Source organism: Mesocricetus auratus, unplaced genomic scaffold (genome assembly GCF_017639785.1).
Source record: "Mesocricetus auratus isolate SY011 unplaced genomic scaffold, BCM_Maur_2.0 Super-Scaffold_15014, whole genome shotgun sequence".
In the NCBI taxonomy this organism is placed as follows: domain Eukaryota; kingdom Metazoa; phylum Chordata; class Mammalia; order Rodentia; family Cricetidae; genus Mesocricetus; species Mesocricetus auratus.
The window spans coordinates 11,084,664-11,110,758 of NW_024429186.1; the positions used below are offsets into that span (position 1 = coordinate 11,084,664).

Below are 26,095 nucleotides of genomic sequence, written 5' to 3' on the forward strand. Positions count from 1 at the left end.
ACACAGGAAAAGCTAAGGAAGGGGGGAGGTAACAGTATCCTCTGACACATCAGACAACATTTGGGACTTCTGGCTCAGCAGGGTCAGATCACACACACACACACACACACACACACACACACACACTTCTCTCCCTGTTCCTGGCTAGGGTGTGTCAATAGTGACCCCTCAGGCCCCACATCTGCTCTGTTCCTATGCCTCCATCTTATGCTCCTAACTCTCTGTAATTAGTTGGGGACTGCTCAGCAAGGCCCTGCGTCCCAGGGCTGGCCGGCTGCCCTAGGTGGCCAATGGCCAGCGAAGCACTGAGATCTACACTAATACCACCAATAGGGCAGCCACAGGCCACATGAGACTATAAACTGAAAGAGGCATAGTCCAACTATGTGTTGTGTGTATATGCATTGTCTAAAATATATACTAGATTTCAGGAATTTAATAGCCAGAATTTGTGTGTGTGTGTGTGTGTGTGTGTGTGTGTGTGTGTGTGTGTGTAGCAGAAAAGGATGTCAGGTGTCCTCTGTTACTCGTCACCTATTCCTTCGAGACAGTCTCTCCATGAAACCGGGACTCACATTTTCTCGGCTAGGCTAGAAGCCAGTGTTGTGGAATATTACCTTAACTATGAAGGTTATGTGTTTCGTTTATATAGCAGAATATTTGTTTAACGATGTAAAGATGTGTTGTTTTGCCTGCCTGAGGCACCTGATTGGTGTAATAAAAAGGTGAATGGCCAATAGCTAGGCAGTAGAGGACTAGGCAGAGCTGGTGGGCAGAGAGAATAAGTAGGAGAAACGTCAAGGGAGGATGAGAGAAGAGAGAATGGGAGCGGAAGAAAGGGAGAAGCCCAGGCCAGCCAGCCAGGTAGCAGCCAGCCAGACATGGAATAGGACCTACAGAATGAGAGAAAGGTAAAAAGCCCAAGGCAAAATGTAGATGAAGAGAAACAGGTTAAATTAAAGAGCTAGCAAGACATGAGGCTAAGCTAAGGCCGAGCATTAAGACTCTGCATCATGATTTGGGAGCTGGCTGGGGGGCCAAAAGAAAACCTGTGACAAGTCAGCAGAGCAATCCTGTCTCTGTTCCCCCTTGGAGCCAGGTCACAGGTGTGAACAGGGCGTCTGGCATACCTCTATTCCCCTTGGGGCTGGGCTAGAGGTGTCAACGGGATGTCTGGTGTGTTGGGTGGGTCCTGGAATCTAAACCACAGTTCTTGTGCAATAAGAACCCTTAACTGCCTAGTCACCTCTCCTGCCCGGCAAAAGTTGCTTTTAAGTCATTGATACCTTAGTGTGTGTGTGGTGAAGTTGCCCGTACACCTGGAGATCAAGAACACTGCTTCAGGTATCCATTCTCAGAAGCATCTTATTCTCTGAGACAAGGTCCCTCGTTGACCTGGAACTTTATCAAGTGGCCTAGGCTAGCTGGGTTTGCCAGTCTCCAACTCCCCCGTCACCATGGCTGGGATTTCAAGTGTACGCCACCATGCCAAGTCCTAGAAGTTTTATTATGTCATTAGTATTTGATCATATATTTGTGTATGAGCACCCATATATGAAATGGGTCCTGGGGATCAAACACTTTATCAATAGAGCCATCTCTCCAGCCCTGGTATTTTATATTGTCTGCCTGTTAAAATATTCCGAATTAAATAAAATATTTCAAAATGAAGGGGGACTGGAGAGACGGTTCCACAGTTAAGAGCGCTGAATGCTCTTCTAGAAGACCCAGATTTTATTCCTAGCACTTACATGGTGGCTCATAATCATCTGGTTCCAGGGACTCCAAAGCCCTCTTCTGGCCTCAGCAGAAACCAGGCACATGCATGGTGCACAGACATAACACATGCAAAACACCAATACATACTAAATAATGCTTTTGTCTGTTGTTTTGAGACAGGGTTTCTCTGTATAGCCCTGGCTGTCCTGGAACTCACCAGGATGGCTCTGCTTCCTGAGAGCTGGGATTAAGGACATGAACACAACTGCCCAGTTTATAGTTTTTAATTAAAGAGTAAAAAATATTTTACCCTTAACACAACTTCAGGAAACTTGGCTGCCTGCATGGTTCACATACTTCCATCGGGCAGTGGGACACAGACAGCAACCCCAGAGTATGGCCCTTGGGTCACAGCAGTCTCAACACACAGAAACCCAAACAACAAAGCCCACGCCTGAGTCAAAATCAACACGGGGCCCTGCCGCTCACATAAAACTGCGAACTGCTACTGTAAATGTTACCTGCGCTGGCGTTTCTATTGCTAAGACAGAACACCATGACCAAAGCCCCGGGCACCAATTTACAGCCACCACGAGGATGGAGAGAGAGATGGTGATGTTGGGAGTGCTGGGGGCCCCATGGGGCGAAGTAAACTGACAACACACCCGAGGCCCCTGCAAACAGCAAGTTCTGCATGAAGGTCGCTTCTTCACCAAGTGGGTGAGAGGCCAGGCGCCCAACTGGGAGCCTAGAGTTCTCCGCATTAGCCTGAAGGGGCTCACTTTTCTCATTTGGTTTGTTTCTTCCTATGTCACCCCAAAGCTAGTGCCTCCATATGGCATTCCCCCCTCTGACACGGCTGGCCTCCGTGTATTTATTTGGGAGCTGGGTGGCAGCCCCCAAAAGAGTAAGAGTAAAGAGAAAAACCAACAACAAACCTTCCCAGCTAGCCTAACAAACCAAGTGCACCTGCTCAGCATACTCTCCTCCACGCCCAAGCCTCCCCTCCTGTCAGCAACCAGAATCGACTGTGTACACACTCTGCACCGCCTCTGGAACTGCACTGCAAAGCTGCCTAGGACTCGGGCTCCCTGGCCCCCCAGCCTTGTGGCTGCACAGTTTTGCTCCGGGAAGCGATGTTTTCCTTTCCTGTTGTTTCCTAACTGTTCAGTAACTTTCTCACTTATTTCTGAGAACGACCAGCCTCCAAAGCTTCAGAGTGACCCTCCAGTTCCCTGTCAGCAGTGCTGCCCTCTCAGCAGCGATGAACAGGAGTAGACATCACCCAGCCTGAGTCTGCACCAGTTCCTTTGCCTGGACCACCACACAGGCCTCTTCAGATCAGAACTCAGTGCGGGAATGACATTTTCCCGCTCAGGTTGGGCCGGGAACCTAACCCAGATCCCTAGCCACAACTGCCTGACACAGGCCACATCCTGTTCTCCCTGCCTGGTAACTCGTTTGTTTCCATGGCTCCACCCCTATCTGAAGCTTTTACCCAGAGCTCTCTCCTAGGACCGGGTACAGAGCTACCCTGAGGCCTTCCATGAGCAAGGAGACAAGCTACAGGCCCCGCCCTCTCTACTCTGTCCCTCTGCTTGCTTCCGAGCTTCCAGGTGGTGGCGAGTGACAGGAGGAAGGAAGGATTGCAGACAGTCAAATTGTTGAGATGAGTAGTCTCGCGGTCCCACAGGTTTCTTAGCCCATAGATGGAGCCAAGGAATCTGAGGACCCCCTGGGAGGTGATGGCGACAGTAGAGGATGAAAGTACTGCCCCACACCCACCTGCCAACTGGAGCCCAGAGGCTAAAGGGACCAAGTGTGAGCTTAAGGGTGCTTCTGTCTCAGGGTCAGGCTTCAGGGATGGAGGGGACCCAGTAACCTTTCCAGGGTGCCTGCAGGGCGCAGCAAGTGGCCTCCAAGGCCCTCCAGGCCCTCTAGTCTGCTTTCCCTCGTGGGCTCTTATTCCCATCAGCAGCCTGATCCCTGGTGGGCTGCAAATGGCCACAGGACCCCTTACCCTATAAGATCCTTCTCTGTGGCTTTCAGACTGCCTGTTCTTTTTCTGCGGTGCTTCGGACTGATGGGTCACCCGCCTACACTCTGACCCTGTTTCTCAGGCTGCACCCTTGCTAGTCTGGAACCTGTCACTCAGCCCTGGCAGGGGAGGCCTGACCCCTCCCCCCAGCCTAACACTGAAAAGGCAGCCAGCCTCCCCCACCCAGTGCTGCTCCTGAAGAGTCACTGCCCTCGCTCTCCGAAGTGCTGAGAGATAAGAGATCTTATCCACAAACCACACACAGCACAAGGGGACACTGAGGTCACATGAAGATGAACCGTCTCTTGGGCCCTTGTGCGTGCTGCCCAGGGTGCCCGCAGACCGAAGGGGCCATTCTAGGCTCCATCCTCACAGGGTGGCACAGCCAGCCAGGTGAGGCCTGGCTATAGGTCCGGGTCTTGGTGGCTGCACTCGACGCCAGCGTCCTCTTCGTGCTTACAGTTATGCGTGCCCACGCCAGCGTGCGCGCACTCCAGCAGGTTGCGCTCGCTGCCCGCGCAGCGCACGTCGTCCAGCAAGATCGGTAGTGCACGGCCCTCGCCGAACTCCGCGCGCTTGGCGGCTCGCACCGCGTGCGCAAAGCCCAGCTGGCGACACACCACGGCGGCCGCCTTGGTGTCCCAGGCATCGTCGCACACCGTGCCCCAGTGTCCGCCTACAAACACTTCCACGCGCCCGCGGCCGGGACTCAGGCCCGCGGGCCGTACCAGGCGCACCGAGCCGTTCTGGGGCTCAGGGACCGCGGTGCTGGGACGTCCCCGCCGTCGCCCGCCTCCCTTCCGGGCCCCTGGTCGCCGGGTGGGCCGTGCTGGCTTTGTGGGCTTTGTGGGCCGTTGGGTGGGCGCTGGGGGAGCGGCTGTGGGGCGTCTGCGACGGGGCGCCTTAGTGGGGGCGCGGGCCGTGGGTCGAGGAGTGCTCTCTGGTGTCCGGATAAACCCTGTGCAGAGGAAAAGCCTGGGGTCAGAGAGAACCTGCTGTTCCATCCTAGCTCGACTCCCCACCCGCCCAGCCCCCAGTCTGTGCCAGGAAAACAGATGCTAAGGAAAGATGCCTGGTCTGGCTCCACTCAGATTCCAAGATTAGGCTGCTTCTTGGGGGGGCCTACTGGGTTTGACGGGTCACCCTGACCCCTAAGGACGCTAGCCTAGCGCTGTGTCAGTCGCTTCTTCAAGTTACTCAAAAAGCCCTGGTTGGCAGGCAGGTGCTATGCCAGGCCACTACTGCTGTCTGTCCCAAGCTCTGCCCTCCCAGGAGTCCCCAGGCCAGTGGGAAGACCCTGAAATCCAGGCACAGTAAGGGAGATGTCTGGACAGCTTACAGGAACAAGGGGCTTACTGCTTCCTGTCCTCGGTTTTTGGTGAGGAAACAAAGGCCACAAAGATGGAAGCAAACAATAGTTTCAGAATGAGTCCCGGTATAGTCAGGGCTTCTCGTCAGGGCTACACAAAGAAACCTGGTCCCGAAAAGCCAAAAACCAAAAATAAATAGATGATAGATAGATAGACAGACAGATAGATAGATAGATAGATAGATAGATAGATGATAGATAGATAGATAAAAAAGTTGGCCAAATGGGCAAGTGGTCCTGAGTCATATTTAAAAAGCAGGCTGTGCAAGTCATGAGCAAACAAGCTAGTAAAAAAATGTTCTCCATGACCTCTGCATCCAGGTTCCTGCCTTGTGTTCCTGACTTCCCTCAGTGATGGCGTGTAACCCGAAAGTTATTAGCAGAAATAAACCCTTCGGTGCTCTTGATCATGGTGTTTTATCAAGGCAATAGAACCCCTAACTAAGACAGATGGGTTGCTGGATAGAAGATAGCTGAGTGGATGGATGGATAATGACTACATGAATAATGGCTTTCTGGATGAATGGTGACTGGCTGACAAGATGGATGAGGGATGGATGGATGGATGAATGGATGGATGAATGGATGGATGGATGGATGAATAATAGCTAGATGGATGCTGGGTGGTTGGGTGGGTAGATGGATAGATAGATGGTGAATGGATGGATGGATTCATGAGCAATTGGATAATGGGTGGGTGAATGACTTAATGTCTGGATGGATGGTTGGGGAGATGAATTGATGTTTGGGTGGATGGCTAGATAGATGATGATAGATGGATTTATGAGTGAGTGGATGGACTGATGGATGAATGGATGATGGATAGGTATACTGATGGATGGGGTGGGCAAGTAGGTAGATGGATGATGATGGGTGGGTTGATGAATGATGGGTGAATGGATGAGTGAATTGTGAGTGGATGGATGGCTGATGAGTTGATGGATGGACAAAATGGATTTCCTTCATCTCTTGGTATGCAAAAGATTTTACTATCCCAAGCCACTGTTCCTACCTAGCTTGGACCCAATGGAATAGCCCCCTCTACCTTTTCACAAGACTCTATCCCAGGCAGTCATTCACAGCCTTGAATGGCCTTCAGAACACAGGGTTTACTCATGGCTCCTTCTGTCCTGAACGAAGAGGATCAAAATGAAAGTATGGAAGGCGCCGCCCAAATGCTCCACCACCTTACTCACAGACATCCTCTCTCTGTGTTCCTCCCAAGAAATTTTGAGTATTCCTTGCTTGATACAGCTATACTCTTCTTGCCACATCCTGCCTAAGGCTGCAGGCCCCTGTGGTTACATCCCAACTGCCTGGAACCAGGCTGAAGGTTCTATCAAACAAGATGCCTTGTACTTGTGGGTCTGTTGACACTCACTGGGTCTCTAAAAGGTGTCGGACACAGGGCTAGGTACAGGGGCTGCGGAAGCATTCTAGGTCCTTCTGGGGCCCCCTTCTGACCTGAGGTGTAGCAGAAACTCCTTCTCCAACTGGAGAACACTTACTTTCCTTGGGCACAAAGGGGACGAGGCGGCTCTTCACTGTCACCTGAGTAGGGTGTATCTGACACCTCCCTGGAGGCGCCCGTCTGCCAAACACACACAGAAGATGAGGACTGGGAGTCAGCCTTGAGAGTCCCCACTCCCCGCCATTACCCCATCACCCTCCCTTACAGCAAAGAGGGTACGGGCCAGACAAGTGTCATCAGAGACAGCAGTAACTAGTGTCCAGCTCCTGAACAGCTCTTAATGGACCCTACAGCACCTGGCCCCTCCAAAGTCCCCCCCAACATTGCCCACCCCACTCCTTTAATGCCCCATTCCTGCCCACCCCCTCCACCCCAGGCCTTTGAGAAGAGTCTCTCTCCCTGCCTCTGTTTTCTGGTGGTACATAGGCCTGGAGAGATGTGAAACAGTTAAGGCAAGCTAAAAGACATAGTGGGCCGAAGAGAGGAGTCGTGGGAAGCTGGCTTCAGCAGGCCCAGCACAGCCGTGGGGCCTGCAGTTCAGAGAAAAGAATCTGAGGAAAGTTGCCAGGCTGTGAGCAGCCTCCTTGCCCATCCTGAAGAAACACAAGGACCAGAGTTCCATCTTAATTAGTTTTTGGCCGTTGATCTGTGATTCTTTGAATGGGTCCGACCCTGTTCCCAGACTGCCCCATGTGGGTCCAGGACTTCAATGGGGTTCCGCCAGCCTGGGATTGAAATGGCCACATGATGAAGTGGCCTCCTGATAGACTTGGCAGAGGAGGGGCCATGTGCCTCTGCAAGACACACAGACTCCCCAAAGCTGGAAGTACAGCCGTCTCTACTCTGACCTCCCATTGGGAAAGGGGAGGAGGGTGTTGTCTCTTAAGGAAACTAATTAAAAAAAAATCTTTGCACGCCACACTGCAAAACACCACAGTGCTTCTGTCCAGGCAGTGAGCTGTGGCCCCTGGGTCTTCCTCCCTGTCTTCCTCATCCATATGAGAAACACACTTCTTCCAAAAGAGGAAGATAGAAGAGAGGAGTCCCACCACTTTTGCCTGCCTCTAACCCCAAGAACTTGAGAGGAAAAAAAAAAAATCAAAGTCCTGCTGAGTCCTCTCTCCATAGCAGGAACAATGAACCAAGAGGGAGAGGGTGCTGCAAAATTAAAGGCCAGAAGGCAGCTAAAGTGACATCCGGCAGTACACGTGACAGGTCCTTAGAGAACCATTCTCACCCCCACCCCCCTAGAAAGTTAGTTTTTATCTTATGTGTGTGAGTGTTTCGCCACCAGGTAGGTCTGTGCACCACATGAGTGTAGAGCCACCAGAGGGCGTCTGATCTCGGAGACTGGTTACAGATGGCTGTGGGCCACCACACGGGTGCTGAAAACCTAACCTGTGTCCTCAGGAAGAGCAGCCAGCATGCTTAGTCACTGAGTCTCTCCAGCCCCAGCATATTTTTTTAAATGAGAATAACCTCAGCGTCCAAGAACTATGCAAGACGATGGTGGCTCAGTGACTCAGCAGACGAGGACCGGCAAGCATCCTTTTGGGAGTGATGATGCCATGGAGACAATGACACGCCTCAGGGACAAGCAAATGAGATGAGAACTAGGCTCACTGAGATGAAAGCGGATGGGAAACAAGAGGGAGGCAAATAGCGGAGGGAGCCCGCTCATGGCTTTTATGATAAGAAGTTATGTCATAAGTTGGGCAGTGGTGGCCCTCACCTTTAATCCCAGCACTTGGGAGGCAGAGAAAGGTGGGTCTCTGTGAGTTCGAGGCCAGCCTGGTTTACAGAAAGAGTTCTGGTACATACAGAGCTACATAATAGAGAAAACCTGTATGAGAGAGAGAGAGAGAGAGACAGAGAGAGAGAGAGAGAGAGAGAGAGAGAGACAGAGAGAGAGAGACAGAGAGAGAGACAGAGAGAGAGAGAGAGACAGAGAGACAGAGAGAGAGAGAGAGAGAGACAGAGAGAGAGAGACAGAGACAGAGAGAGAGAGAGAGAGAGACAGAGAGAGAGAGAGAGAGAGAGAGAGAGACAGAGAGAGAGAGAGAGACAGAGAGAGAGAGAGAGAGACAGAGAGAGAGAGAGAGAGAGAGAGACAGAGAGAGAGAGAGAGAGACAGAGAGAGAGAGAGAGAGACAGAGAGAGAGAGAGAGAGAGAGAGAGAGAGAGACAGAGAGAGAGAGAGAGAGAGAGAGAGAGAGAGAGAGAGAGAGAGAGAGAGAGAGAGAGAGTTCATCCAGGCCTGGGAGATGACTTGGTGCAAACCCTTGTCACACAGAGTGAGGACTGAAGTTGGGATCCCAGCACTCATGCCACTACAAGGTAGACAAAACAAACTGTAACCCCGAGTAGAGACTGAGAATCCTTGAAGCAAGCTGGCTAGCCAGAGTACCAACTATGGGCTCTGGGTTCAAGAGAAAGACCCTGCCTCAATATATAAGGTGGAGAGCAAAAGAGGGAGACACCCAACCTTGTTGACCCCTGGTCTCCACCATGCACACCCACACACACGCAAACACACCTACACCCATGCACCACACACACACACACACCACACACACACACCACACACACACACACCACACACACACACACCACACACACACACACACACACACACACAATCACCTGTTGAAGAAAATGCCCCTCCAGAAGCCGTACATTTTGGAGACTTTAGGAAATACACAAAACCTACCCAAACATTAGGCTGGCACAGTGGCCCCCTTGTCGCTGATTACTTTCTCCCTTGAGAATCTGCGTCACACACTGTCCTTTCTGGCCACTGGCTGCTCTCACTCTGGGGAAGTGAGCAGAGACTCTGCAATGACACCCCTGGAAGTGCTTCTTGCTATTCTGTAGTAATCATTGTCTTCTACACAGACAGTGACATCAAAAATAAACTGGAGAGGGGCTGGAGAGCACTGGGTGAGCTTCCAGAGGACCTGGCTTCAATTCGCAGCACCCACATGGCAGCTCACAACTGTAACTCTAGTTCCAGGGGAATCCAAAATCCTCACACAGACATACATGTAGGCAAAATACCAGTGCGTATAAAGTAAAAACAAATAAAGCATAATAAATTTTTTTAATGAACTAGACAGCTAACTCCAGGCCTTGTGCATGCCAAATAAGCCCTCTATATTCCTAGTCTGCCCACCCCCAGTCTCTCTCTCTCTCTCTCTCTCTACATATATATATATATATATGTATATGTATATATATATATATATATATGATTTCACTAAATTGCCTAGGCTAGCTTACACCTCTCAGAAGCTAACCTCAAACTTGCAGTCTTCCTGCCCCAGCCTCCTAAATAGCTGGGGTTACAAATATATACCCCTATGTGTAGGGGAAAAGGTCCAGCCAAAGAAATACACCCTGAGCAGAGCCAAAGAAACACACTTTGCCCCTGGAATCAGAGCCAGTGAAAGAAATAGACTCTGGTCCTAAAATTAGAGCCAAAGGCTAAAAAAGGACCAGAGAAAGAAACACACTTTGGCCCTGAAACCAGAGCCAAATCTGACCCTAAACCTGTCCTGAAAACCAACCAATCCCTGAGCAGGAGATCTAGCCATTCTGAGCTCAGGGATTGAAATCTGACCAATCCCCACCATGGAAATCTCTGGGAGGGGACAGAACTCTGCCTCCTAAGAAGCCCTATATAAACCCTGTGTCTGTTCACCTTGTGGCTGTTTGGGCTGCTCGGCTGTCCTCTGCCTCACTGGCAGAAGGCAGCCACTCTCCTGGATTCTTTCCTCCCAATAAATCTCTTGAATGAGGTTTGGGTGAGACCTTCTTTCGCCAGAGCAGAACAGGGCTGTAACACTTTTCTCTGGGGAAACTTTCTCGTGGCAAGTGAAGTTGTTACACTCCGGCTCTTGGGGACCAGAGCTGAATTGTAACAACTTTGCTAGGGAAATCTCCTTCCAGAACAGAGCTAATACACTAGGGAAGCCTTTCCCTGAAGCAAAGCTGTAAGCTGCTATGGTTACTGTGAGCTGTGGTACTCCTTGGTTCCCGATTGCCAGAATACCTTTATATCTGAGCTGTAACACTCAGTATTCTTTTGTTCCCGAGTGCCAGAATCCCTCCCTGTCCAATCCCATCCGATGGGTTGAAATGCTTACACTATGTCTGGCTGAAAAGCACATTTTTAGGTTCAGGACGTGTTTTAGGATTTCTTTACATTCAGTGTGTCTCAAAGTTTAGGGTCACTGGCTACTCTGAGGGAGAAGAAAAAAAAATCTACAGTCCAGGAAGGGGGTTCTAGAACCTAAAGTTCATCATACATCCATTCATTAAACACACCCTAGTGTCTGCTCTGCACCAGTCACACCATCTGAAGGGTGTGACTGGGTGAGGAGGCACAACCTTCATCCTAGAGACTCTGGGCAGGTGAGAGGCCGAGGCCAAACAATGACAACTGAGAGAGGACCAGGTAGGACAGGAAGGCAAGTGGATCAGGAAGGCCCCTGAGGCTACAGGTTGGTACCCACTGGACACGCTGACAACGGTTAGTGACCCTGGCTTCATTCATACAGTGGGGATCTGAGAGGGCTTTGCTGGACACAGAAGGAGTTGGAGTAGGCTTTGAACCAAGGAGGGAGCCTCACAGCAAAAACTGAAGCAGGTAGATTGAGGTGGGCATGAGGGAGTTAAGTGAAGATGGGGGAACATACCGTCTCTGCGGACAGTTAAAGGACTCACCTGGAGGGGTCTATCACCTTGTAGATGACCCCGCGTGCGGCTGTGGCACTAGGCACGCCCGTGGACATGAAGTACAGCTCCCCTTTGGACAGGGAACAAGGCAACGAGTGAAAACCCTGCCTGCAACACAATGTAGGCAGCCCCGTCGCACCCAGACTCCCCCGGGTTCAGAGGCTGATCCTGACCTCCACCAATGCTGAGGGGGTGTTCTGGCCACCTGTCACCTCACCATGCCTTTGTTGTCCTCTATAGCACAGTCCCCAGATGTCTCATCTTGCCTAGGCCCATAGAGGCTCCCTCTTCCATCCAGCCTTACGCTACTCCCTGCTTCCATGGGGTTCAACTAGGCCTATTCTGCTAGCTATGGAAGCGGGCTCCCCACGTGCTATGTATGCATAAGGACCAAGTTGAAGCTGCCAGTGCTGCCTGGGGTGGCCCTGTCCTCTTGGTCTCTGTGCTGTGAATGCCCCTGAAGATCACTGGGGCAGCAGAGGTCCTTGTAACATCATTCAATGTTTCCAAAGCGCAGCTAGAGAGCCAGGAGCCAGGAGGGGCTGCTTTACCCTGGCTGGCAGCACTGATACTGATCAGGGCTGGCTTCGGGCTGGCCGGCTCAGCAGCGCCTCCTCCTGGTTTTGTCACTCTGTGTCACTCAAAGGACGGAGGAAGGGCCCTTGAGAACTGTTCCTTCCTCCAGACTCTGCATTGGGGAGGGGAAATGCTGCTTCTAAATCATGTTAACCCCCTACTGACCAAAAGAAAAGGCTTCTAAGGGCTTGATGAGCTTAAGAACCTCCAAGGGGCTGGGGCTGGGGCTGCCCTTTGGGAAACTCATATGCTAATGAAGGGGGGGTCAGTTCAACAAAGATTTCCCAGACTAGGCCCTGAGGGCTTTGGGCACTGGGCCCTGCAGGGGATACCCATCCAAAGACTGTGGTGAGCGTTGCCTGGAAACTTCAACAAGCCTGCACCAGGGCCTGCTGGGGGCCCCTGGCCTTTTGTCAGGGAACAATCCCAGGGCCAAGGACAAAGGCGGGGATGCTGGAGTGGGACCCAGCCTCTGTGGTCCTTTCTTCCCTCCCTTCCCCCTCTGTGCCCTGCTGGGAATGTGAGATCCAGGAACAGGCTAGCAGGCTGTGCCTGCCTGCCTTGAAACGTCAGCTTGGTTTCCTCGGCGGCTCAGATACATTTGCCATGGGGAACCCAGCTCTTCTCTCACCCTGCCTACAATTCCACATTCCAGGTCATCCCTGACCGTGCTAACACCAGGGACTATGTCTCCAGCTCGCCCATCAGCCCCACCGTGGGGGTGGGGCACGGCCACTTCTCTGAGTTTCCAGATAAGAACGGGGAGGCTCAGGAAGGTCTAGGGCTGAGTCAAGAACTCCCAAGGAGAAAGCCCAACCCTCAGAGCACACCCCTCCCCACATGAAAGGAGCTGAGGCTCCTTTAATGTCAGAGACCAGAAGGATGACCAGGGTTGGTGGTTACAATCCCAAGCAGCGGCCGAGGACAGAGGGTCTCTGGATGCTCACCAGCCTCGTCCTCTGCGAAGGAGATGATGTATGGGTAGTAGTTGTTGATGAGGCCTGGGAAAGCGCATGTCTGTCCACGGCCCATGCAGACCTCACTGTACTTCCACTGGCCTGTCTCTGGGTTCTCTCGGAGGGACATCAGTCGCCTGCAAAGGAAGGAGAGCTGTGAGGTCAGGGCTAGTGTGTTACACAAGGAAATCCATCCATCCAGTCATTCACACACCCATTCATCCACCTGTCCATCCACTCATTCTTCCAACCACCTATCCATCTGTCTGTCTGTCTTTGCACAGACCTCTTCATTCTACCCATCATTCTCCTGAGAATGACCGGGACTTTCTCCCTGAGGAAGAGACCTGTTTGCTCCACTCCTGGGCACACAAATACAAGAGCGCATTTCTTTTACCCGTCGGGGAGAGGATTGGCCATTTAGGCCACTTACCCACTCATGAAGTCGCCAAAAATGTAGAGGCCGTTGAGGTTGGGGTACTCACAGCCCCGGTACACGTAGCCCCCAGTGACTGATTTGCCCAGCTTGTGGGGGTAGGCGAAAATCGGCAGCACATCATCTGCGGGTCGGGTGAGAAAACGGGTTAGTCCTGAGGACTAACACTTCACAGACAGCCCTGAGCCACGCACAGGGAGGGGGTGGCCTGAGCGAGGAAAGCTCTCAAAGGGGCATAGCTGTACTTTTAGGGGTTCCGCAGGAGGTGCATGGCGAGGAGGGACCTAAAATACTGCTTGAAGTGACCTCCGAAGTACATGGAGGTCAGCAGTGGGAAGGCAGTCCGGTGAAAGAGGCAGGGGACAATGCTATTTGGTTGTGGGGAAGGCAGTAAGGTGGGGCGTCCAGGGAGGGAGGGAGGAAGGCAGGAGGTCCCCATGGGGTCACTCAGTAGAGTGGAAGGGGTCGGATGTGGATTGGAGTTCCCCAGAGGGAAGAGGCTCATCTGGCTCTGCAAGCCCAGGGAGGAGTGGAGCATGGTGGACCTAGGTTTGGGGTTCTGGAGGAATGCTGATCCCAGTTGGGAAGTCCCCAAGGGGATGGAATGGGACAGACTGGACCCATGTCGAGGGTCTGAGCAGGGGAGAGTTGGGGGCAGATCTAGTCGGGGCCGGGGAGGGGGGGACCAAAAGGATCCTATTTGGAGGTCCCCAGGGGCGCGGTCACCGAGGGAGGCGTTGGTGCACAGCTTGCGGTCGTAGCACTCGAAGCCCTCGCGAGCACGCCAGCCGTAGTTGCGGCCCCGCTCCACCAGGTCCACCTCCTCGTACTTGTTCTGGCCCACGTCCCCGCAGAACAGGCGGCCACGGCCAGTGCCAGACATCGGGTCTCCGCGGTCGAAGGAGCAGCGCCACATGTTGCGCACGCCCAGGGCGTAGACCTCGGGCCGCGCTCCGGGGTCGTCCACGAACGGGTTGTCGGGCGGGATACGGTAGAGTGAGCCGCGCTCGTTGCGGTTCACGTCGATGCGCAGCACCTTGCCCAGCAGCGCCGACCTGCGACCGGGGCGGAGAGCGCTGGTTACACTGGGTTCACGGGGCGGGGACAGAAAGGGTAAGCCATCCCTGAGCCCAACCCTGCTCAGCCATCTACACCGGCTCTCTCTGCACACCCTCCGGCGTGTCTGTCCCACACTCGCTGGGCAGCAAGCCCTGCTGGAAGCCCTAATTCATCACTTATCCCTGCGTTGCCTCCTCACAGCTGACCTTTCAGATCCGGGCTGCCTACGTTAGAAGGCACCAGAGCTAGGACAAGCCTCCATCAAGCTTGTGGTTCAGGAGAACTGTACACACACACACACACACACACACACACACACACACACACACACACACGAAAGGAGACCAGGCCATATGCTCAAACCAGGAAATACATAAACGAAGATGGATTGCACTCAGCTTGTCTTATGGGAGTAGCAGACCTACCCCAGCTCCCCCTTTGTCATGGGAATACCTGCCTTACCCCAGCAAGGCCCAACAGGCCAGGGATTACCTTAGAGAAAGTCCTATCTTCCCGCAGGCTCACTACTGTCACCTCCCGGGTATTTGTGACAATGGGCACTGTGCCTGACCTTTGACTACCACTGGTACCTCCTTTCCTCATGACAGTCTCCCACTGAGCTTGTCATCTTTGCTAATCAATGGAGGTAAGCGACTTAGGTGGGATCCCCGCTAACCGCAGGCAGGCTACCATCCTGCCCTGTGTGGTAGGGGCGGTAGCTCTCCTTATGGAAACACGTAAGAAGTTCTGTGTGCAGACCAACGCCCCAGCAGAACAGAGGCGGCACATACTTGTTTTGCGCATTTCCAAACGTCCCAAAGGGATCTCCGGCCATCCCGCCATCTCCAGTAAAGATGTAGAGGTAGCCATCATCCCCAAAGAGCAGCTGGCCCCCATTGTGATTGGAGGCTGGTTCTTCAATCTCTAGGATTATCCTAAAGAGAGATAAGTAGCCCCTCAATAAAACACCTTCCAAATGGTAATCCCCAAAGAGCAGTAAAACTTTTCTCAGATGCCATTTCGCAGTGTAAAAGACTCTTAACTTCATCTTTCACAAGGACCTATAGGCTGAGTGGGGACCATTCATGTCACTGTGTCGAGGAAGGACCTGGATGCTCGAAGCAGCTGAGTGACCCACTGGAGGGCACAAAGGCCATCAGCATCCCAGCTGGGACCAGGACTCTGGGCCAGTGTTTATCAACTGCTTTCTACCCATCCATCCCTGGTACCCGATGGAAGCTTGCCATCTTCTCCATTATCGTATCTTGTTTCTCACTGGTGGAGCAGAACGCATTTGACATGCTTCCTTGATTGTTAGTGATGAGCTGCTCAGGGCGGTGGAATGGGCCCTCTATCCACACACCCTGGGACCTCCTTCCTGTCACTGGAGGAAGCCTTCCCTGTACCCAGTCACTCACTGGCTTTCCATCAGGGCTTCCCACACATGGAGGAAGGCAAGATGAAAGGAGGCACTGTCATTCTGTCTTGAGAAGCAGCAGGCATACGATATGAGAGTATAGATATAGAGATAACGGTACGGGAGTGACCACTGCGGACATCCCAGCCAATGACAGAACCCAGCCACACAAACTTCTCCAGTTGTTTCCTCCACCACAATAGATGCCACATACAGCAGTCAGTAGTCTTAGGTAACTGCCCTCCACCGCTCTTTCCAGCCCCATGGTTAACTCCCTGTACTAAAGCCCCCCACCACCAATAAAATGAGTCCCAGAACATTCAGGTTCAACAGGACCAGCCACTGCATTGACCTCATTGTCCCTATGAAAACAGCAGAAACAAAAACAAAAAAACAAGACACAGAGTCAAAGTCTTTAGATTCAGATCCTGAGTACTTCCCTCGTCACCAACACTGGAGCTTTTCCATGGTGAGGTTGACGGCATATGTCTTACAGAGCCCCAAACTCAGGGTTCTCAAAGCAGAGGACAGCTCAGACTGCTGGTCACCCACCTCCTCCAGCCATGGGAAGACTCTGACAACTGCCTTGGTTACCGATGATGGCTCACTCCTGGCTCTGCCAGCCCGCCAGCCACATCAACTTCTCCCTCTGAGTGAGTCAGGTTCTGGGTGATGTGCCCAGAGGAACCTTACTGAAAGCTTCAGGCTAAAATGTGTGAATCTGTATACTTCATGTTCTGAATCCAGGATCTCTTTAATAATTTGTTTTATTCGTGTGTGTGTGTGTGTGTGTGTGTGTGTGTGTGTGTGTGTGTGTACCTCTGCCATGCATTGGAGGTCAGAAGAGGGCATCAAATCCCCTGGTACTGGAGCCATAGGCTGTTATGAGCTGCTCTGTGTGGGTGCTGGACACTGGACTTGGAAGAGTAGCGAATGCTCTTAACTCACATTTCACCCTCCATCTCCCTCTGTCTAGTCCATAGGACAAACTTCCTCCAGCCGAAAAGTGGTCTCACAGGCCTGGGTACAATAATGAAAATTCTGTTTTCCTCCCCCGCCCCCTCCCGGCTGCCAGATAACTCCAAATTAATTGCTATAAGATGTCGATCAGCCCTCAAAGCTGCTGTTTTGGGCTGTTTCTCTTTTTAGTTTGCCCCATGTCAACATTTCACGGTTTCATCGAATACACAGTGTCCTTTTATTTGCCTTTTCACCAACACGCCTGAGCCAGGCCTTGTTCCTGGTGCTCTTCACTTGAGGGTAGAGACTGGCAGCATCGCTGAACTACATTTCCCATGCTCCTTTGCTAGCCAAACAATCTCAGCCAATACAAGGCGTTAGGGGAGCCAGGAGTGGGGCTGGTGTTTTTGTTTGTGTTACTCGCAATATCTAGACAATAGCTGCCCTTCCCCCATGGCTCCAGTCTGGATGGCCCCAAACCAGACATCATACCCCACATTTCTGGGGCCTCACTTCCCCCTGGGTCCCTCAGGAAGAGGAGGAGGCAACTTCCTCCAGTGCCTCCTTTCCCTGACCGTCCTTCCAACACTACCAACCAAGACTTCTTCAGTGTCCACTTCTGCCTGAGAGAGTCTCTGGAACAGGCGGCCAAGCCAGATCAACTTCCCTTAGAACAGTTGGGGCATAAATAATAAAGAGTAGGTTCTACAGGCACTGTGGGACTTAGGGGTAGGAGCAGATTAATATGAGTTTCCACGTCAGCCTGGGTTACACAAGACCCTGGAGAGACAGACAGACAGACAGAGACAGAGACAGAAAGACAGAGAGAGAGAGAGAGAGGGGCAGAGAGAGAGAGAGGCAGAGAGAGAGGGGGGGAGACTGGGGCAGGAGAGAGAGCCCCAGCTGCCTGAAGACACGGGTTGGGGGAGATGCTGGCTATAGGGGCAGGAATGGTAACTTTGGACCACAGTCCGGCAGGCCCGGTGACAGGATGTACTTCTGCAAACAGACCAGCACTCCAGCCTGGATCCTTCCAAGTTGTGTGACCTAACAAGCCATCTTCCCCCTCTGAGCTGTGACCTCATCCCGTTTTATGAGTCAGATGAAATAACTGTCTCTAGAGCCTGCAGCAGAACAGAGCTAAGTGTCTGGCCCAGGAGGCCAGAGGCAGGGGTCAGGACATGACCCCAAGGCAAATCTGTTTTGCAAAATCATTCTTCCCCAGGCCCCACAGCACGTGATTCAGGCCCACACGGGGGTGTTGACTACTCACAGTGTTTAAGAAACTCTTGCTCATGCAGCCACAACTGTGTGTGTATGGTGTCACACCGCCCACCCCCCACGTGATCACTCCCTTGGCTGGGGCTCCCGGGAAGCCACCTCTCTGAGCCGTGGTCCACGGTGTTCTCGTCGTCCCCCGAGACTCTGAACTCGCTGATCCGGATCCACTCTCGGAAGCCGACCCCCACAGAGTAGTAGACGTAGAGCTTTCTGGGATGTGGGAAATGGGGGTGGAAGGCAAGGCCCAGAAAGCCACGCTCATCCCCTTCCCAGGGTGAGGTGAGCACTGCCTGGCTCACATTCAGGAAGGGCTTCTCCAGGCGAGAGAGGTCAGGCAGGTAGGTCCACACCAGCCCCACCTGCTCCGCCACGAAGAAGCGGTGGCTGCCGTCCCCGGCATGTACCATGGCAACGGGGTTTCGAAGACCGTTGGCCACCTCCTCCAGACACAGCTGCAGGCAGCCCTTGGCGTCGGCCACTACACGGCCCAGGTTTGAGTTCAGGTTCTCGTTGACCAGCAAGCTTGGGAAACAGTAATCGGTGTCATCTAGGGACAGGTAGCGGCATAACTTGGCTCTGTTGCTCTCCAGGGCCCAGAGCTCACGGTCAGGGGAGAGGTGTCGAAAGAGGCCTCGGCAGGTCTGCCACATGTCTAGGCAATAATCCTCGCACAGGCCAGGCACTGTCCTCAGTGGGGTGGCCGGATCCTCGGCATCATAGAGGTGTGCTGCATACGGTGAGCATTCCTGTAGAGACAGGAGGGCTCAGCGATGGCAGGAGGGGAGCACGCGCCTGCGCAATTGACTCCTCGTTTTGTGTCTCTGTACAAGGGCCACCTCCTAAAATCTAACCTTCCTTTCTAGCCCTCCCTGCCATTACTTCCTGGCCTCAGATTACTTAGGAAAACAAAGCCCCCCCGCGAAAAAAAAAAACCTTACCATGAACCCTGTCTATACCATATTGTTTGCATATTACTCGTCTTCTTCAGGATGTAGTTTATCAGAGCAACAATTGTTGATCTGCATTGCTGTGTCCCAGACCCTCACATAAGCCCAGGACACAGTAGGCCACAGCAAATGGTGAGGGACGGGGAAAAATACCCTACCTTGCCAGCCTCAGTGCGCCTGTGTCAAAACACTCCTACACTATTATTCATTTAATGTTTATGAGTACTTCACGGGGGGTGGGGGTGGGACTGAGGCTCAGGGCCCCCAGTGTTATTCAACAATATGCTCGGATTAGTAGCATATGGGGGCACCTGAGTTTAGTCTCAGGGGTAGCCTACTGTCTCCATAACCAGGCAGCCAACATGGGCATAGCACCTATGTGAGGTGAGCCCAAGCCTGTGTCTTCCAGGACATCCCAGACCATCTACTCTGCCCTCAGACCCAACTCCTTCCAGCGGGACCCTGGAGCTGTCCTCACGGCAGCTACTGACACAGTAGTCTAGGAGATGAATGAATCTCCTAGGGCACGGCCTGACCGGAAGGGCTCCCAGGGTCCTTTCCCCAGCTCTGCCTTGGTAGAACTCATCACCTTTTCTGCCATGGACCTCACTTAGGCCCCCATGCACACCGCGTGGGAGGAGAGTCTCAGGGCAAGCCTACGACCACAAACAGGAGAGTGAGGCTAGGTGAGACAGCTGCTTCCCACCCTGCCCTAGACAGCCCTGCCATGAAGCCGGTCCTGCTGGAGTCAATCACACGGCCCTTCCCCAGACCATCTCCCCGCTGGACCTGCAGCAGAACAGTCCAAAACCCGGGGAGAATCTTTTGTGGAGTCCTTCCCACTGTGATTACTTTCCTCCGGTGTGACAGACTTTTGTTGCTATGTCCCTCAAGCCCAGGGCTGACTCAGTTCTGGATCCTTCCAGATGCAGTTCCTAGATAGAGAAGACAATGACAGCTATACATTCGCTGCTCTCACCAGGAAACCAGGCTGGGTTGTAGCAGGAGACCTCGGTGGGAAGCAAGAGGACAGCTAACCCCAGAGCTGGGTTCCTGACTCCAGGCCAAGGGCTCCCTACTGTTAGAACTTCAGTCATTCCATGACCTGTCCCCTGGCCCCTCTACTGCTGTGGGCTGAGTCCCACCTGACCAACTGAGGACCCCGTGTGTTCTTGGCATCCCTGATCTGTCACTGTCCCCATCTGAAGTGTCATCCTTCATATGCTCCACTCTGCATTCTGTGTATGACAGGCCAGATGGCCAAACCTCAGCCTGTGTATTGCCAACGCCCTTGTGATCCTCTGGACGCCGCCGTGGGCCAGCGGCAGCCAAGGGAAGACGAGAGGACAGTGCACACATAGGCTTCACTTCCTTTCTGCGGGGCAGTGTCACTGTGACCCCAGTGTTATAGATGAAGAACTTAGGCTACATGGCCACATGCCAAGAATTGGCCAGACCAGGGCTCACCCCCAAACTTTATGACTGCAGCCAGCTTTGCACCCCTTACACTGACTCTTCACTTCCCTCGGGGGAGCACAGACTACCAGGCACTGGCCTTGGCTCCAAAGACACCGTAGAGATAGGCTATGACCTGATAGCCCTCTCCTTGTGAAAACTCAACCAGAACACATGGAAGGCACAGGGGCTCCGGGGACCTGGCAGGGACCTTGCCATCTAGCTACATAGTAACCACTGAGTCTAGCAGTGTCTTATACACAGTGTAAATGTGAGGCTCAGACAAGGGCCACCCTGTAGGAGGAAACCGTGTTCCACCATTAACCATGTGGCATATTAGAGGCACACACAGATGAGGTAATAAAAGGGCGGTTTACCACACCACTAACCACACCCACTTTAGGCATGACTAAAGACATATACGGACATAGGTGGTGAACTATATCACTAGCCAGGCCCGCTTTTGGGCAGGGCTAGGGACGTTACGGAGGAAGGAATAAAAGACTGAACAGCGGACGTCTCTCTCTCTTTTCTGGCTATCCTGCTTCCAGTTCGGCGGTAGAAAACTACTGGGCTCATCTGGGTTACTTGTTTGTCTCTCTCTCTTTTTTTTTTTTTTTTTTTGGTTTTTCGAGACAGGGTTTCTCTGTATTGTCTTGGAGGCTGTCCTGGAACTCGCTTTGTAGACCAGGCTGGCCTCGAACTCACAGAGATCCACCTGCCTCTGCCTCCCGAGTGCTGGGATTAAAGGTGTGCGCCACCAACGCCCGGCTACTTGTTTGTCTCTTGTGGGTAATTTCTACAATAAATACTTACTTTACTTTTAGCAAGTGTGCCGTTTATCGTTTCAGCATCACCATCCAAAATTAATAAATGACAAAAGGGGTCAGTAATTGCGGCTAGAGAGGGTGGGCAGTCACTGAACCTCCTGTTCAGGGATAGCCAGTGAAACATCCACAGGAACAAGGCACCTGCCACCTGATGGCCCCAGTGTTGCCACAGACCAGTGACTCATGACTCACCACCTCAAGTCCCAAAGCTTCTTACCCCTGCCCCCCCACCCCCGCACCCAGCCAGGAAGACTGAGTCTTGTACACAATGTTCCCTCTGTGGGATGTTTCCTCCTCCCTTACTTCCACATCTGGCAAACTCCTATTCATGATGCAAGGCTCAACCCACAAGTCTACTCCTTCCTCCTTACCCAGGCTCCTGCCTCTTGGATGCTCACGACACTATCTCTGACTCACACGTAGAGCTTTCACCTGGTAATCTGTCACTTCCAGAAGCAACCTCCCTCTTCTGCCATCACCTCTGCTTCACCAGAGGTGGCCTGGATGCTCTGCCTGGCCATGACTCAATTGTCTCTTTGCCTGTCTGTCCACCCCACAGACTGTGGGGCCCCTTGGGGCGGACATCTCAGGATCCAGCACGTGGTTAGGCTTCGGGGCTGGCGGCAATGTTGTACAGTGGCCACAGGAAGGGCTTTGGAGCCAGAGCTCGTGTTCCACGTGTCTGGCAAACTCCTTGCCTCTCCGTGCCTGTGTCCCCATCTACAAAAGGGAGAAAGCACTCCAACCTCATACAGCTGTCGGGAGCAATGAGCTGAGATACCACGTGCTCGCTCGGTAAATGTTCAGTAAGATGAACCCCGAGGGAGTAACCCAATGGTCACTCTTTCAGGCTATCCCAGATTTCCGATGGCTTTTCGCTACTTGCCCTGGTACCTTGGGGGGACGTCTCTTGGTTGCATGTCCTGTCTGCCTTCCTCCTGAAATGAATGGAGAGGCTTTGGAAGCTAAGTCTGTGACTTGCCAACTGCCCCTGGACCCAGAAGCACAGAACCAACTCCTGGATGGCCCTGGAGACATGTCTGCTGAATGCATGAGCCTATTAAGCACTGTCACTATTCGGAAACTCCACTGATGAATTCACGCACTCAGCTACAGGGACGTCGGCCACGTGAGAGCAACACACCAGCCACACTGGGGTTGCCATGTGCAACCAGCATCCGGCATATTTTCCCAGAGGAGGGCAAAGCCTCAGGAAAGAGCCTCCTGCCTCTGCAAGGCAGCCGTGAGTCCTGAATGGCCCTTGCTGGAAGCCTGTGGGTATGGCTCCTTGAGATTGGTCACAGTGAAGATGGTGCTCCCACACCCTGCCATGACCCCCCCAGAGTGGGAGACCATGCCACAGCCTTGGCAGGCCTCCTGATGCAAGCTCAGTCCAGACATGAGGTCACCCTCACAGACGCCTCACTGGAGGTGTGAGCAGACACTCTACCACAGGCTGCTCAGGCCAGGCCGTTTTGGGCAGGTTCCCAAGGAAAAAGAGGCACCTCCTGCCAGCAAACAGCCTCAGGGTTGGCTCCTTCCTCCTCCCTGGTCCTGTCCATCTCCTTTGCCATGCTGAGCCTAGTGTGAGTACCTTCTAAGCAGGCATCCCTGCTATTGACCTGGGTGCTGCAGGGAGACCAGTGGTCCTTTTGGGGTAGACCTCCAGGCTGGGGAGAGAGGCGGGTGGTCCACCATACTGTCCGACTCTCTTGAAACATACAAGGTGGGTGCTTGATAGCTACAACGTGAGCAGAACACCCTAGAGCACTGTGCTGTCCCTACACCCTCTCCTCACCTACAGTGCATGAGCAGAACACCCTAGAGCACTGTGCTGTCCCTACACCCTCTCCTCACCTACAGTACATGAGCAAAACACCCTAGAGCACTGTGCTGTCCCTACACCCTCTCCTCACCTACAGTACTTTTTGTCACCCGGGTACCCTTTTACCACCGAGCCATGTGACCCCTCTACAAGTAAATGCCCACCGTTCCTGAAACGGCCCCAGATTCTCACACTGTCCCTGGACCAGCAACAGAGGAATTCATCTACAAACCCCCATTGAACCACTCTACCTGTCATTTAGTCTTCATGGCCTGGGGTCATGGGTAGAAATCTGTCCCTATTTTAAATATAATGTAACGGAAAGACTACCATGAGTCTCTCAAGTTCACAATCAGGAGAGGCGGTGGTATCTGCCCTCCTCTCCCTCCCTCCTTCTTTCTCTCTCTCTCTCTCTCTCTCTCTCTCTTTGTCTCTCTCTGTCTCTCTGTCTCTGTCTCTCTGTCTCTCTCTGTCTCTCTCTCTGTCTCTCTCTCTGTCTCTCTCTCCCTCTCTCTCTCTGTCTCTCTCTCTGTCTCTCTGTCTCTCTCTGTCTCTCTCCCTCTGTCTCTCTCTCTGTCTCTCTCTGTCTCTCTCTGTCTCTCTGTCTCTGTCTCTGTCTCTCTGTCTCTCTCTCTCTCTCTCTCTCTCTCTCTCTGTCTCTCCCTCTCTCTCTGTCTCTCTCTCTCTCTCTCTCTCTCTCTCTCTCTGTCTCTCTCTCTCTCTCTCTCTTCCCTAGCCTGCCCCCTGCTGGCTGGGACTTGAACCTTGTACTGCCGGTGGGGACCCTTCCACTGATGAATTCCTTCACTTCACAATCCTAGGTCAGGGTTTCCCTGCCGGGCTGGCATTCCTGCCATCGGCTCAATGGCTCAGGGGAGACCCAGGGGCTTGTAGTCAGACACTCCACGTTAACAAAAGGAAAATGGGAGTTCGGTGTGGATTGAAGTAAGGACTCCACCGTCAGAGGGGAGATGAGTTAACGAGGTCTGGGGGAGCCTCTCCCGGAGGAGGAGCCGGGCCAGTAGCAGAACAGAAAGGTGGTGTCTTAAGCACCAACGACCCTGCAGGCCTTGGTTCACCCTGGCCCTGACAAATGGGCTCTCGGGCTGCTCCATTAGGTCTGACAGAGGAAGGGTTCTCCCCGGGACAGCAGTGCCCAGGCCGCCCACACAGCCACGCCCCATATTCTGGCCACATCCTCTCCATCCTGCCTTCTTTGGTCTAACAAACACTTCTCCCTGGAACCTGACAGGGGCAGAGAGCTCTGAGGTGGGTTACTGAGGGCAGATTCCAGGGCATCCCAGAGAACGGGAGTCTTTAGTATTTGAGAGGAACTGAGGCCCCGAAAAGGTTCAACATTTTTGCAAAACAAATGAATGACAAGAGTTGTCCTGGGATGCCCGGTCACTTGGCCCGGCCTGGGGTCAAGTCACACCCAAGCTCCAAAGCCCAGAACCCACTCCTAGCCCTCGGCCCTGTAGGGTCGCCATCACCTCCAAAGTCCAAGATCCACTCTTAAGCCTCGCCCCTGTGGGGCTGCCATCTCCTCAAAATCCAGACCCACTCTTGAGTCTTGCCTTTATGAGGATACCATCACCTCTCCGCCTCCAGGCGACCAGGGCCCCGCGTGCTTGTCCGCCGTGAGCCCGCTCACCTGGCACAGCAGATCCAGCGCGTAGCCGGCACACGTCGCCCACATCCCGGCGTCCAGGCGGGTCTCCAGGGCCCGGAAACGCCGGGCCAGCGCCGCGTCCTGCTCCGCGGTGCAGCAGCCGAAGGAGGAGTACTGCACGCAGAAGCTAAGCGGCTGCGGCGGCCGGAAGGGCGGCCTGAAGTCCAGGCACTGCGGGTGAGCGGCGGCCAGCAGAGCACGCAGAGCCAGCAGCGCCCCGGGCCCGATCCCGGCCACAGCCCGTCGCCCCGCCATCCGCCTGGCGGTCTGCACAGGGAGAAGCAGAAAGAAGGCCAGCCAGCCCCGCAGGCGCGCCCCCCATAAGCCGCGGGCCGCGCCCCCGAGCGCCCGCCTCCTCGCCTCGCTCGTGGGGAAGCTGGTGGACTCGCCCCGCAGGCCTTGAATCCGGGCACCCCTCTCGCTGGAGTCACCTCTGCTTGGGAGCACTCTGCAGGACTGGAAAAGCGCGACACAGCCTGGCTCCCGCTCTGCGGGCAGCCCCCTCCTCCTGGCCCAGAGCCTTTCCAACAGGGGCAGTGGCCTGGCTTCAGGGAAACCCCGTTGCCCAGTTTCACCTCTGAGTCTCAGCTTCCTCTATTGGGACAGACGCTACTTAGCCGCCAAGGAGCAAGAAACCCAAAGCCCAAAGCAGGGACTCCGGGTTGTAGTCCCACCTCTGAGCCAGGAACTTTAGCAGAGTGTTTAAAAATGGAGGTGTGGCGCAAAAGACAGGTGATGTTGCCTGGGACCTCACAAGAAGTGAAGCCTGAGCCCGCGGTAGGAGGGAAGAGGCAGCACCCTCACGGTCCATCCTTGGCCCTGCCCAGGCTCCTGTCCTCCCCGGGTCATGGAACTCTCCACCCGCAACATGTGCCTCAGCTTCATCCCAAGTTCACACGTATTACACTGCCTCACGGGCCCGGAATCCCATAATACCCCAAACCCTGGCACCTGCCCAGGAGGGCTCCAGCGCTGGCTTTTCCTATCTGTTCTGTCACACACGCCCTCACATGGTCTCCACCACCGAGCTAGACACCCATTCTCTGCTGTCTCTTTGAACTGGCCTGTGGCAGTCTGTCTGCCAGAGTTGGTTAGTGTGGTTAGGGTTGCTTGGATTCCGCGGAGCTGTGGTTGGAGCCTCAGAGGGGGTTGGGGTGGCAGCGATGAGTCAAGGTCTTCACATAAGAGCAAATATCTCATCTCTAAGCATTTAAGAGAGAGCATACTTAACCCACAACTGGTGGATGACAAGGAGGTTGAGAAGCCATGGAGGGGGACAGTTGACACAACATGGAGTTTTGTGGCAGCGGCGGTGGCCCGCAAAGTCCCTGGTGGCAGGAGGTGGCC

The 26,095-nt window shown here is 53.5% G+C and overlaps 1 protein-coding gene across 3 annotated transcripts; it reads right to left on the minus strand.

Annotated features, from left to right (window-relative positions):
* Positions 1-1,988: 1,988 nt before the first annotated feature.
* Hhipl1 (HHIP like 1) lies at positions 1,989-25,771 on the minus strand. Of its 3 annotated transcripts, XR_005876142.1 has the most exons (10): positions 24,731-25,771; positions 18,119-18,765; positions 15,153-15,296; positions 14,029-14,357; positions 13,300-13,426; positions 12,858-13,003; positions 11,323-11,404; positions 6,635-6,717; positions 6,172-6,256; positions 4,586-4,715 (listed from the first exon to the last, which is right to left on the minus strand). XR_005876142.1 is itself a non-coding variant. In XM_040742519.1 (9 exons), exons 1-9 carry the CDS (start codon positions 25,001-25,003, stop codon positions 4,162-4,164), a joined length of 2,385 nt encoding a protein of 794 aa, XP_040598453.1. In that variant the 5' UTR covers positions 25,004-25,771; the 3' UTR covers positions 1,989-4,161. The 3 variants fall into 3 exon arrangements, 2 of the variants coding, with proteins under 2 accessions (XP_040598453.1, XP_040598454.1); XM_040742519.1 differs by lacking the exon at positions 6,172-6,256 and having other exon boundaries at positions 1,989-4,715; XM_040742520.1 differs by lacking the exons at positions 6,172-6,256; positions 6,635-6,717 and having other exon boundaries at positions 4,530-4,715.
* Between the last annotated feature and the right edge of the window lie 324 nt (positions 25,772-26,095).